Source organism: Dufourea novaeangliae, unplaced genomic scaffold (assembly GCF_001272555.1).
Source record: "Dufourea novaeangliae isolate 0120121106 unplaced genomic scaffold, ASM127255v1 scaffold166, whole genome shotgun sequence".
Classification (NCBI taxonomy): Eukaryota; Metazoa; Arthropoda; class Insecta; order Hymenoptera; family Halictidae; genus Dufourea; species Dufourea novaeangliae.
The window spans coordinates 196,172-208,361 of NW_015374042.1; the positions used below are offsets into that span (position 1 = coordinate 196,172).

General features: G+C 36.8%; 2 protein-coding genes across 2 annotated transcripts; both read right to left on the reverse strand.

The window, feature by feature from the left end:
- Positions 1-2,628: 2,628 nt before the first annotated feature.
- LOC107189541 (RNA-directed DNA polymerase from mobile element jockey-like) lies at positions 2,629-3,615 on the reverse strand. The gene has a single exon (XM_015578100.1). The coding sequence runs from the start codon at positions 3,613-3,615 to the stop codon at positions 2,629-2,631; it is 987 nt and encodes a 328-aa protein (XP_015433586.1).
- Positions 3,616-5,312: 1,697 nt separating this feature from the next.
- On the reverse strand, positions 5,313-6,659 carry LOC107189542 (nucleic-acid-binding protein from mobile element jockey-like). Its single transcript, XM_015578102.1, has one exon. It carries the CDS (start codon positions 6,657-6,659, stop codon positions 5,313-5,315), a length of 1,347 nt encoding a protein of 448 aa, XP_015433588.1.
- Positions 6,660-12,190: the final 5,531 nt, after the last annotated feature.

Here is a 12,190-nt window from a genome sequence, read left to right on the forward strand (position 1 = left end):
GCTCAAGCCTCGGAAACTCGCCTTTGTAGTATTCCGAACGTAGAAAAGGACAAGCCAGTGAAAAACAGAGAGAAAGCTTCTTTTTCCACTCGACTCGGCTGCGTGGCCCGCCTGCTACGCTCTTGCCGACCAATGATTACATTATAGCCGACTACACAGTCCGATTGTGTGTGTACCGTTTCGGCCAATAATAAAAATACGTGTGACTGAAGGTGATCCAGCTTTCTGGGCAGTCGCTGACGATTGAACGCTTCGACCACGGGTGTACAACTCAGAGGTTTTTCTTGATCGATTTGTAGCGCCATTGGTGATAAGGGCCGGTACTAAAACGAGTGCCGGATATCCGGGATATACTGTATGAGATCGTGTATGATAAATTTGAGTTATAACAAATTTTATATTACGTGTTCGTAATTTAATAAACATGTTTAAAACTGCAAACAACTAACGTAAAATTTATTATAACACAAATTTATCACACACGATCCCATACAGTAGCCGCCAGTCACTAAAGTGTCACGCTCAAATTTTTACATTATATAGAGATACACTATGTAATAAATGTAATAAACAGATTTAAAATTTCGAACTAACATCAAATTTATTATAACATACATTTATCATACACGATCCCACACAGTAGTCGCCAGTCACTCACTGTCATGCTCAAAATTTTACACGAAATACATACAACATGCAATAAATTTATAAAATATATTTTAAATCGCGAACAACCCATATTTAATTTATTATAATACACATTCATCACACACGATCCCACACAATAGTCGTCAGTCACTCAGTGTCACACTCAAATTTGTACATTATACATATACATACAGTATGCAATATATGTATACAATAAAATTATGTTGCACATACAGGTGTCCGCGCGAACAGTATACAGTCAGTTATTTCCTAAACTATTTGAAATACGAGAAAACTGTTTACATAAATGGTGTGTACATTAAAGGTCACTGAATTCCTCTTGAAACGTACTATCAAGTGGTCTACAAAAAATATAACTACACTTGAAAAACCAAACTTAACCTTCATATCACTTAAAATAATGTTAAAAAAAATTCGCCATAGCCTGTTAATTTGCACCCTCGTGCTATTAAACTTTATGTAAACAGTTTTCTCGTGTTTCAAATAATTTAGGAAATAACGGATTCTATACTGTTCGCGCGTACACCCTGTATAACATAGACGATACGTATGACACGTGCATACTACATTCTTCTATACTTTTTTACACATTTTTCCCGAGCCATCTTGCACACATCTTCTACAGTCTTAGATGACCCTGGCTGCATGTGGCAAACATCTAATGACTGCTTCATATCTAACAAATAAGTGTAATCGACTTTATAAGTATGTGCACAGATAAATTTCATGAAAATTGATTTATTCTATAATATAAAAAAACTTACCCCCCCTTCTGGTTGCATCATTTCATCTAAAAGATAAGTAACATTGAAGGGAAAAATACGTTTGCATGTAAGTTATATAAAAATAAAACAATACTTATCCTTAGCCTTTAAAATGAAGTCGTCCTTTACCGTGGAAAAAATATATACCTGTGCCCATCTATTTTCTTCGCAGTCCTGGCAAAGACAATGTGGGGATACTGTCATACTTGAGGTTTGTTTTTTTATGATGACTAGCGTACAGTGACTCCCGTGTGAAATGTAATTCACACACACGGTAGTCATTTCGTCTAGATGGATGGACGTCGATCAAATCCAGCCTACATATGGCCAAACACCATTTTATTCATCTCGGAAACATAATTAATTTTTACAATTTAAAAATTTTTTTAAAATCCTTTGATATGTTTGTATATCATTAAAGGCTACAATATATCCAACTTTCAACAAAATCCGAAATATTACACAAAAAGTGTTAGACTTCACGTAGAATGACCGTTCGTTATTATTGAGAGAAAATTTGTAATATGAATAAAATTACAAAAACTGGTTTTAAGTATAATCTTACCTCTTTCTCCTTCGGTAAAACATAGGTTTTAACTCTGCTCTTCGCGCTCCCGCAATCAGGAACACAGCAACGCACCATTTCCGCACATTTTTAGTCCTCCTGCAACTACCTGCAACAGAAAACAAAATTTAAATGGCCAACGGGCCAACGGTTTAAACTTCCTCTACCGCCAAAACGTGTTTTATCCGCCGACTACATAGCACTACATAGAAGTACATGTGTCGAAAAATGCGACTTTAGCACCATTAGTGATAAGGGCCGGTAGCTTATGACTGACTATACTATTCTAATGGGAGTTAACAGGCCGTGGCTTCGACTAATCGTCGTACATTCCCCCGCTTCGTCCGTCGAGTCCATCACGCGCATACATTGTTGCCCAGCGCGCGAGACAACGGTAATGCAACGATGAAACGTTTCTATTTTTGATACATTATTAATGAACTTCTATATTGGTGAGATTTTTCTGATTAAAATTTTTTTTTTTTCTCCCTCGAGTCTTTGCAATTTGTCCAGGTGTGAACATTCGGCAAGTTGGTTTAGTGGTTTTGTGATGGTAGCACGTAGACATTTGTCCCATTGGAGAAACGTCGGTGACAATTGCTTTTTGTAGCTGTGAAGTTTTCTCTTCATTCAGAGTTGCAGATCCATCGGGTGTTTTCTCCGTAATAGTCTTCTAGGTTGATCCGTTGAGTAGAGTTCCTTGGCTGTACTATTGGGATGTTGCTCCAGTCTGGTTTTGTAGTTTCTGCACTGTCTCGTTATTTCATCAGAGACCGGTGTTATATTTAAGTCTTTACGAATTTCGTCATTACGGACGTACCATGGAGCATTAACAATTGTTCTGAGAACTATGGATTGTAATGATTCAATCTTCGCAATATGGCTTTTGGCAGCCATGCCCCAAAGTTGAATTCCATGTTCCCAGATAGGTTTTATGATTGTTTTATATATTAGTAGTTTATTTTCAGGTGATAACTTAGAATGTCTGTTGGTGAGCCATTGCATTTCCCTCCTTTTAATTCTGATTTGTTCTATTTTTTTCTTTATGTGTTGTTTCCAGGTGAGTTTGGAGTCTAGATGTAATCCTAAGTATTGGACTGCTTTAGTTTGTGGTATAATGTATTGATTTAGTATGATAGGTGGTGTAATGCCTTTTCTTAATGTGAAAGTGATATGATTGCATTTTTCGGTATTGACAGTTATTTTCCAGTGATTTAGCCACCGTTCGAGTGTTTGTATGTGCTTTTGTAACGTTTTGGAAGCTATTTTAGGGTCATCGTGTGTAGTTAATATGGCTGTGTCGTCAGCAAATGTGAGTAATGTGGTATCTGTTGTAGTGGGGATATCAGCTGTATAAAGGGTGTAAAGTGTGGGCCCCATTACACTGCCCTGAGGAACGCCACCCTTGATTTTGTAGATATCAGAGGTGCTATCCTGAATTTTGACATAGTATGTTCGGTCCTCTAGATATGATTTTATTAATTGGTATAAGGCAGTGGGAAATTTTAGTTTTATCTTATATAATAAACCTTCATGCCAAACTTTATCAAAAGCTTTCTCTATATCAAGAAATATGGCGGTGCAGTATTGTTTTTGTTCTAGGGCTTCAGTAATCATGTTTGTGAGTCGGTGTACTTGTTCGATCGTAGCGTGTTTTTTTTGAAAGCCAAACTGGTGTGTTGGGATTAAGCTTTTTTGTGTGATGATTTCCTGCATCCTATTTAGTATTATTCTCTCCAGTATTTTAGACATTATTGGGAGTAGTGAAATTGGTCTGTACGATGTAGCTAGGTGGACGTCTTTCTTGGGTTTTTGTATCATGCTTATTTGTGCTAGTTTCCAATTAATAGGGATATGTTTGATTCTGAGTATCGCGTTGTATATGATTGTTAACATCCTGACGGCTTTTGGTGGAAGCTCCTTTATAATTTTTCCGTTGATTAAGTCGAAACCTGGGGTCTTTCTAATTTTAATATTTTCGATGATTTTATTGACTTCTTTTACTGTGGTCCTTTTAATGTCTTGTGGGTCTTCAGACGTTGTTTCAGTGTGTAGTGTGTTTGTTGTGTTATTTAAGGGGGAGTTATTTCTTTCGTTAATTTGAAAAGTTTTATACAGGTGTTCGGCAAAGGTTGTAGCTTTATCCTGTGCACTTTTTGCCCAAGTATTATCAGTCTTTTTTATAGGTGGTAGTGATGATGTGGGTCTTTTCAGTCTCTTGGAGGCTTTCCACAGGGAGTAGTTTGTGTCGTCGTCGGCCGAGAGTTTAGAAATGTACAAATGGAATTTTTCGTTACAATAATTTTGTATTAGTCGTTTGACTTCTTTGGTAATTGAGTTTAATTTTGTTTTATTGTATGGAGTTTTTTGCTTTTGCCAGTTTCTTTTTAATTTACGTTTTTGTTTAATTTTCATCATAATATGTTCCGGGTAGGAATTAATGTATTGTTTGTTTGCGTTATGTCCAGTAGCATTCCATCCTGCTTCCTGTATCAGAGTAGTAAATTTATTTACTGCACATTCTATTTCTGCCGAGTTTTTTAAGCTTACATGACAATCCAAGTTTTTGTTTAGATATTGTTTGAAGAGTAGCCAGTCTGTGGTGCTGTTGCAGAGAGATGGTGTTTTTGTAATGTTTACGGGTTTGCCTGTGTATTTTAGAATAATCGGAGTGTGGTCGGAGCTGAGGTCGAGACTTGATTTAATTTCAAAGTATATCTGGTTTATGCCTTTGATTACAGCGAAATCTATTAAGTCGGGTGTTTTGTCACGTGCTGTTGGCCAGTATGTCGGTTCGCCTGTCGATAGAACATTGAGGTGTGATTTTCGGATCGCTTGCTCGAGTGTTTTACCTCTTGGTGAGATTGTTTTGGATCCCCATAGCTTGTGTTTGGCGTTATAGTCTCCTCCAACGAGAAATCTGTTCCCCAGTGACTTAAAAAATTCTGAGTAATGTTCCACTGTTATCTTGTGTTTGGGAGGAAAGTATACAGCTGATAAATTTATTGGTCCGTTGGTGGTTTCAATGTTTACCGTAGTTGCTTGCAAGTATATGTGTTTCGTGGTACTGTGAAGATGATGTTTGATGTTGTTTTTAATAATTACTGCGGATCCGCCGTGTCCTTTACCAGACGGATGTTTGGTATCGTACAGCGTATAGTACGGAAGCTTTATATAGTGTTTATCTGTTAGGTGCGTTTCAGAAATTAGGATGACATCGATATTATTGGTTTGAAGGAATAGTTTTAGCTCCTGGGTCCTCTGCTGCAGACCATTAGCATTCCAGATTACGATTTTTAGTTCGTTAGCCATTTTTATTTTTTGTTGTTAGATATCATGTTGGTTAGTAGTTGTATCATAGCGTTTATTTGTTGGGTCTGTTGTTGTAATAACTTGGTTTGTTCTAGGAGCATGTTTGCTATAAGTTCCGTATTTTTAGTTGATTGTATAAGTAGATTTTTGATTTCCGAGGTTTCATTATCTGTGTCATTGTTTTGATTCGGGAGGTAAGATTGACTTTGTATTTGGGACGATAGTGCTTGGGCGTAGCTTTTATTTGTTGTGTTTATCTGTCGGGTTTTATCATTATTGTTGTGATTCGGGATGTGGTTTTGTGTAGTGTTTTTCGAGTTACTGTCTAATGCTCTTTGCCTAAGGGCGGGATACATTTTCTGCTGGAGTTGTTTTCTTATGATACATCCTTTGTAACTGGCGGGATGATTGCCCTGGCAGTTAAAGCATTTCACATTTTCTATCTTACGTTCCAAGGAGCAGTTTGAAGTTAAGTGCTTACCTGCACACTTTACGCACGCGGGGATTTTGTTGCAATAGTTCCTTGTATGGCCGTAGGTTTGACATCGCATGCACTGGGGGATGTCTCTTTTCTTTTTTGGCGGTTCAAAGGAGATTACGGTATTTAGTAGCCGATCTATTTTATATATTTCCTTGTTGTTAACATTGGGTTCTAACTCTATGAAGAAAAGTGGTAATTGCTGTTTTGTATCGTATTTAACTATGTTGTTTATTTGTCTTACTTTATGGTTTAGTTCTTTTAATTCTTCAATGATTCTATTAGTGTTAGTTTTGGGGTGCATTCCTCTTAGTACAACTTTGTAACTTTTGTCTGTTTTTAATTGGTAAGTGTAAAAGTTAGCGTTCTTTTCCTTTAGGGCTAGTACTATTTTACTGTATATATCGGTTGTATCGGCTTGGATTTTTACCTGGTTGTTTTGTAGTTGTTTCATTGTATATTTGTTGTCCGCTGTTTCTTTTAAAAGATCCAGTAGTGGTTCTATAATTTGAGCTTCGATATGAATTGGAGGCGGTTTCGGTTGAGGAGTCTCCTTATTGACGGACTCTGATGGTTCATCAGTGACTTCAGGTAGTAAACTAAATAGGTTTGTAAGTGGTATATTATTCGAGAGCCATTTGTCTTGCTGTAGCAGTTCTGAGTTTGTTATGTTGTGATTATCAGGTATTATGACTTTGCGCTTTTTGTTATGGACAGGACGGTATTCACTGTTTGACTGTTTGTCGGTTTCCTCCTTCTCACAGTCTATATCCATACAGTTTGTTACATTAGGGTTGTTTCTTATTAGAAATTTATCTCCAGTTTTAGCAATTTTTAATCTTAACGTATCTTGTTGTTTTGATTGTGCCATTTGACTGTCTAGACTTGCCTCGTGGCAAGCTAGTTTGGTTATACATATATTCGTCACGGTTACTCGTATACACACGTACGCACTACTCACACTCACGCGTATGATATTTAGCCACTTCGTAAACACGTCTGTTCGAGTCGACGTTTCGAATGAGACTGATTAAAATAATACCAAATATGACATAATTTGTATCATATTTATTCATGTAGAAACTGTTAATAGTTCATATTAGTTCATTATCGATTCTGATAAATCATAAGTAAATATGACCCAAATTGTGTCGTGTTTGGTATCATTTTAATCAGAAAAATCTCACCAATTTGTTTATAAAAGTTTCATTAATAAAGAACCATAAATAAAAAAGTTTTATCGTTGCATTAGAATTGTTTCGTCGAATTGGCTCGTGAATGGGAAGTCGTCTCGGAGCGCTACGGCAACAAAGTATGCGGTTGCCGAGTTCCACAGCTTCCCCCCCCCCTCCACCAGTGATGGGGTTTAAGCCTGGACAATAATCGCATATCAACAAAGAGTCAATAATCGCTAGGACTCTGTATATAGGGAACTTAATGCAATGTTCATCATTTCTATGTATCATGACTTGTCTCAAGTCCATTCAATAGTTCGAAGGTAGCTATTGTTTTTCATTGAATTCTTATCGAATGGGTCCAAAGTTATAAGGTTTTTACACCTTCGATTTGTTCTCCTCTAAAGTTTAACAAGTATGACTTAATACATTCTGACTATGGCGTCCAGAAATAGAGATTATTGCGGGCTAATTTACAAAGATTAGAGTGTATTAGAATTGCGATAGCCCCATTAATGTTTCCATAAGATTCAAAAGAACATAAAAACGTCGGTACACTTTATTAACAGTAGAACTACCGAAGATGAACGTGTTTTTGTATCTGTTACGTTAGTGAAAGGGACAACTTATTGAAAATATGCAAATTGATGAATTAACGAACTTCAATGCTTATCTATTGTAATATAAGGCGCGAAGAATCTCAAAAAATACACTGTTTTGACATTTTAATAATTTTTGTAAGAGTTTACGAACCAGTCACTTTTACTGTTTTGGTAATTCTAGTGCTAAATGTTTAATTGAACTGAGTTTCGGACAATTTTGTATGAGATAAATGAATAAAATTCGTAGTCTATACATAAATATAGGTATCGCAACACTTTACAAACAGTTTTAATACGAATGTTATACTAACAGTAAGAGTTACATATCACGTCTATTGTACTGCAATGTAAAAACAGATACTTGCTATTTATATAATTTATCTGTAATGGTTATCGAACCTGTTTGTCTGAATCAGATGTATGATTTGAAATGATTGAGCGTGCTCAATATTATTTACATAATGTTTTTGTTATAAATTTCATACGTCCAAACTTTTGAAATTATGTATTAATCATTTCATTCACAAATAACTTAACAATTACAAAAGAAAAAATTTGTTTGTGTTTTTGTCTATATCACATGACATGTACTTAAATGATTCACAAGAATATTTTTTCCAAGGCAACTTTTGTACTTTCATTACAGTTATGTATAATAATTTACATTATATAGTTATACATAACAAAACACATTTTTTTTATCTTTGATCAGTGAACCCTCTTGGAACATTTAAAAGAAATTAAGGCTTTGTAAGTTTTTATTCCATTGCTAGCAATGCTCAACACTTGAATTCCAGCAAATGAAAGAAACAAAGGATAATAATATCGTGTTTCACCGTTAAACTTTTAAATAACATACATATTAAAATTCGTGTCATGCTATGTATACAAGACTAGAATAAATTATTGTATACTGGCAAATAAGGAAATGTAGGTGATACTAATATTTTAATTCCTAATTTATAATACTTAGCCATATGGCTACGGGGAGAAGAAAAGGTGAAGTATAAGTCAATACATTGATCATCGACTTACATTGTAGCATATTAATGATACGAAGAAATATGTTATGGGTTTTTCGTATTTTGCATTTCTGTTATGACTAGACTGCGAATCCTAACGCATTTTTACCTTACAAATATTTTCAAAAAACATTAAACAAGAAAATTCAATACAGTTTAACGTAGTTTGACTTTATTTTTAATCTTCTGGAACTATTAGTACAGGAAATAAAATTCTGATTAATTTTGCTTTCACTAATTTTACCGATCAGACTGTAAATTTGCATGAACTTCCGCACTCCAGTTATGACTTTTTAATTTAACATGCTACGTTTACATAAACGTTCGATTGGAATATCGTCGGATATCGTGTAGAATGGGTTTTTTTTCGTTTCCACGAGACAAAGGATAATGCTCAAATTCCTTCAAGGGCTTTTCAAATCGATATTAACCGTGGGTGCAGGTATCAGGGGTATGATTGTAGCGTTAATGTTTCTTTTTCAGTCGCTTGCCCTCGTGTGGGTGGCACGACAACTCTTTCGATAACGATCTATACCATTAAGTTCCCGAGGAGTACTCGACAGATCTTTCTTTTTTTTCTTATTCGTTCGTTCCCCTTTTCTCTTTTCCGTGAACTTGTCCCTGGCCCGTGTTTTTACACTTTATGCAGATCTCATCTCCCTTGCGACAAGGCTTACACGCGAAGAAACTCGGGAATGTTTGCTTCAAAAGAGCCGACGCGATTTCTCTCCCCGTGTACCCTCTTCTTGCTGTCGTTTTAAGCTTGTTGAGAGCAAATCGGCCACTTAAACAGAGGAGAAAAGAAAGAGGGAGACACTGAATGGTTCACCGCGCACTCGTCGCCTATCTGAAGCTGTTATGAGCTATACAAATGGTATGCAAGAGGGGTTGGGGGGGGGGCAACGAGTGTACTTCACCCCTACATAAACTGCAACGTGGCGGTTTCCCCCGCAACTAGTTAATGAAGTTATGATTGAAGGTTAAATTCCATGAAATTGCCTCGGTTAATGGCTACGGGGACCGCCATGAATGCAAATCAATGTTAAAAATTCGGCGAGACTATGGCAAGCGGTTTATCTCGAAATAACGATTTTTTTACCGCACCTGTGGGAATCGTGGCAGCAATTAAATCACGAGAATTTTGAATTGTATTTGTAGGCGACTCGAGATAATTAACGACGACGCAGCATGATTTATGGTGTGTCAAAAATTATTAATTGGGCAAAAGTTTTCAATTCTTTATTCTGTTGTATAAATAAGTAGAGTTATAGACTTGATTTTACTAACTAGTATGACTACCGGAAGTGCGCCTTCTACTCGAGCCAAGACAAAGAAAAGACAGGAACGCCTCCTTTAGGCATGAACTATAATATAATATTGTATACCATTTTCAAAATTATGAGTAACGTATTTTTTTCTAACGTATTCTTAAGTTCATCGTTAAAAAAGGAATCCACCTCGAAAGGGTTAATGGATGTTATTCACCTGGCAAATTGGAACTCCGGACAAACGATCTTTCTTATGCAGCAACCTAATAATTACGTTTTCACCAAAATCAGTCAAATATTGTATATTTTTTGCAGTAGTTCCCTGTTTTTAAAAGCACAAATTTCGATTCCGTGCATAAATTTTTGCGTTTCCGGACTTACATTTGCATGAAAAGCACACGATTTCAATGCATGCGTTCGCATTAGACGACAGAACGTGTTTTTGAAAGTCGCATCGTTTACCATAAACCAACGAATTAACAAAGCACTGGCTGACGCAAGAAGAACGTTAACAAATTCTTAAACGTGACCGAAAAATGGGCCGAAATCCTTTGTCGATTAGAATGTATTTCACGAGTGTATTGCAACAGAGTACATTGCAGTAAGAAGGGGGCAAATCTATTTTTCACGACTTTGGGGAAATTAAAAAAAAAACGGCTCATAAAATTATTACTTCGATTTAACATTATGAAGAAAACAGTAATTGAAAAAGTACATATTCTCATCCAAGAATTATTAGTTATTGAGTTAATAAATCTTTATTTCAATTTTTGGCGAATTTTTCAAAGGACGATGATACAAAGTTGCGAAATTTATGGTTCGTCTGACACCTAAACGGTTAAAGGGATATTATTCTAAATGTTCTAAGGAATTAGGAATGCATAATTATTTACCGCCAGTGTGATGGGACAGTTGTAAAAAAGGCAGATGAAGAGGAGGGACGCAGGTCTAGATCTGCAGTAAATGGCTTGTTCTTTATCAGATTTGCTACCGGCTTGCACCAAACGATGTAAAATTTTTTGTCACGTTTATGCATAATAACTACAAATCTGTCAAAAGTGAATCTGCCGCCTTGTTGATGCAAGGTGCTGAGTTGCACTCCCAAAGTTGTAAATTCTCCAGAGGAGAAGAAGTCAGGTCGCTCGCGTCAATAATCGAAATCTTTTCCTGGTCCAAGGTCAGATGCTTTCGATAGAACTCGGACCTTCGCGTTTATGTTTCCATTTCGATTCCCTATAAACTCTTTTATTTTTTGCCTCGGGTCTCGCGATGGTTCCCGCGAGCGCAGCTCACCAGCTAAGATAATAATGCATTTGTGAGTTCCGCAGAAATTGAATAACAGTCATGCTTGAATAATACAGGTATGGAAATGGAGTTTGGTCCGGGGGGTGGGTCACGAGGTGGCGGCAGCGCAGACAGGATCATTTATATTGTATCCAAGCCGTCGTCTTCTCCTACCTCCGCCTACAACGTTTCTCGAACCAACCTGCTGGCGTTCCTCCCTTTCTTGTTTTTCTTTGCAATCCTCTCCTTCATCCATACGTACGTAGAATCTTCCCTTACCTACCATCACATCCTCTCTCCTATTCCTAAATTGTCCCCTTTCACATCTTCAAGGTTCTCGTCGACCTTATCGTCCACCGTTGCTTCTTTCACGTTCGTCTCCTTCATCAAGTATTTTCAGTTACGTGTTCCTCAATCTAAGCTGATTTCTTCGACCCCCCCCCCTGCCGCCGTTTTCTTTCCTTCCAGTGGAAGGTCGTTTTTCTCGGCTCGTTCCACGCTCTTTCGCTTTTAGTCCTCGTTCTCTTAATGAGGATAAAAAGAAACCACTACTGTTTCGTTTTACTTGCTCGTAGTATATTCTTGTTCCCAGCCCCACATCCCGGGCTCTTTCCCCACGCTACTTTTACTGCGGGCTTCTTTCTTCTTATTTGCAATCCCACGGTCCAGTTCGTATTTTCATTAGTAATGGGGTGTCTATTTTAACTGGATTCTGTAGTATATCTTGTAAGGAAATGAAGGCATTAAAAAACTGTTCTTACAAAAATCATTTGGTATGGGGGGGGGGGATAATATAAACACTAAATTATAGTGCGAGAGATTGCAAGGTCAAGTTCATTTTTTTAAATGTAAAATTAAATACCTTATGTTCCTCTTTATACCAAATAACTTGTCTAACAACATTTTTTGTATACCTTCAGTTGTTTACAGTATATTCCACCGGGTCCACCAGTTAAGACAGATGTTCCGTATACGGTTGTACTCTCGTTTTTTTTTTAGAGAATAACCATCATTGCAACAAGCAATCATGGAGAAAGTGGACACCATTGGA

Coding starts and splice junctions, on each gene's coding strand:
- LOC107189542 (XM_015578102.1), bottom strand. CDS start 6,659: ATGGCACAATCAAAACAACAAGATACGTTAAGATTAAAAATTGCTAAA.
- LOC107189541 (XM_015578100.1), bottom strand. CDS start 3,615: ATGATTACTGAAGCCCTAGAACAAAAACAATACTGCACCGCCATATTT.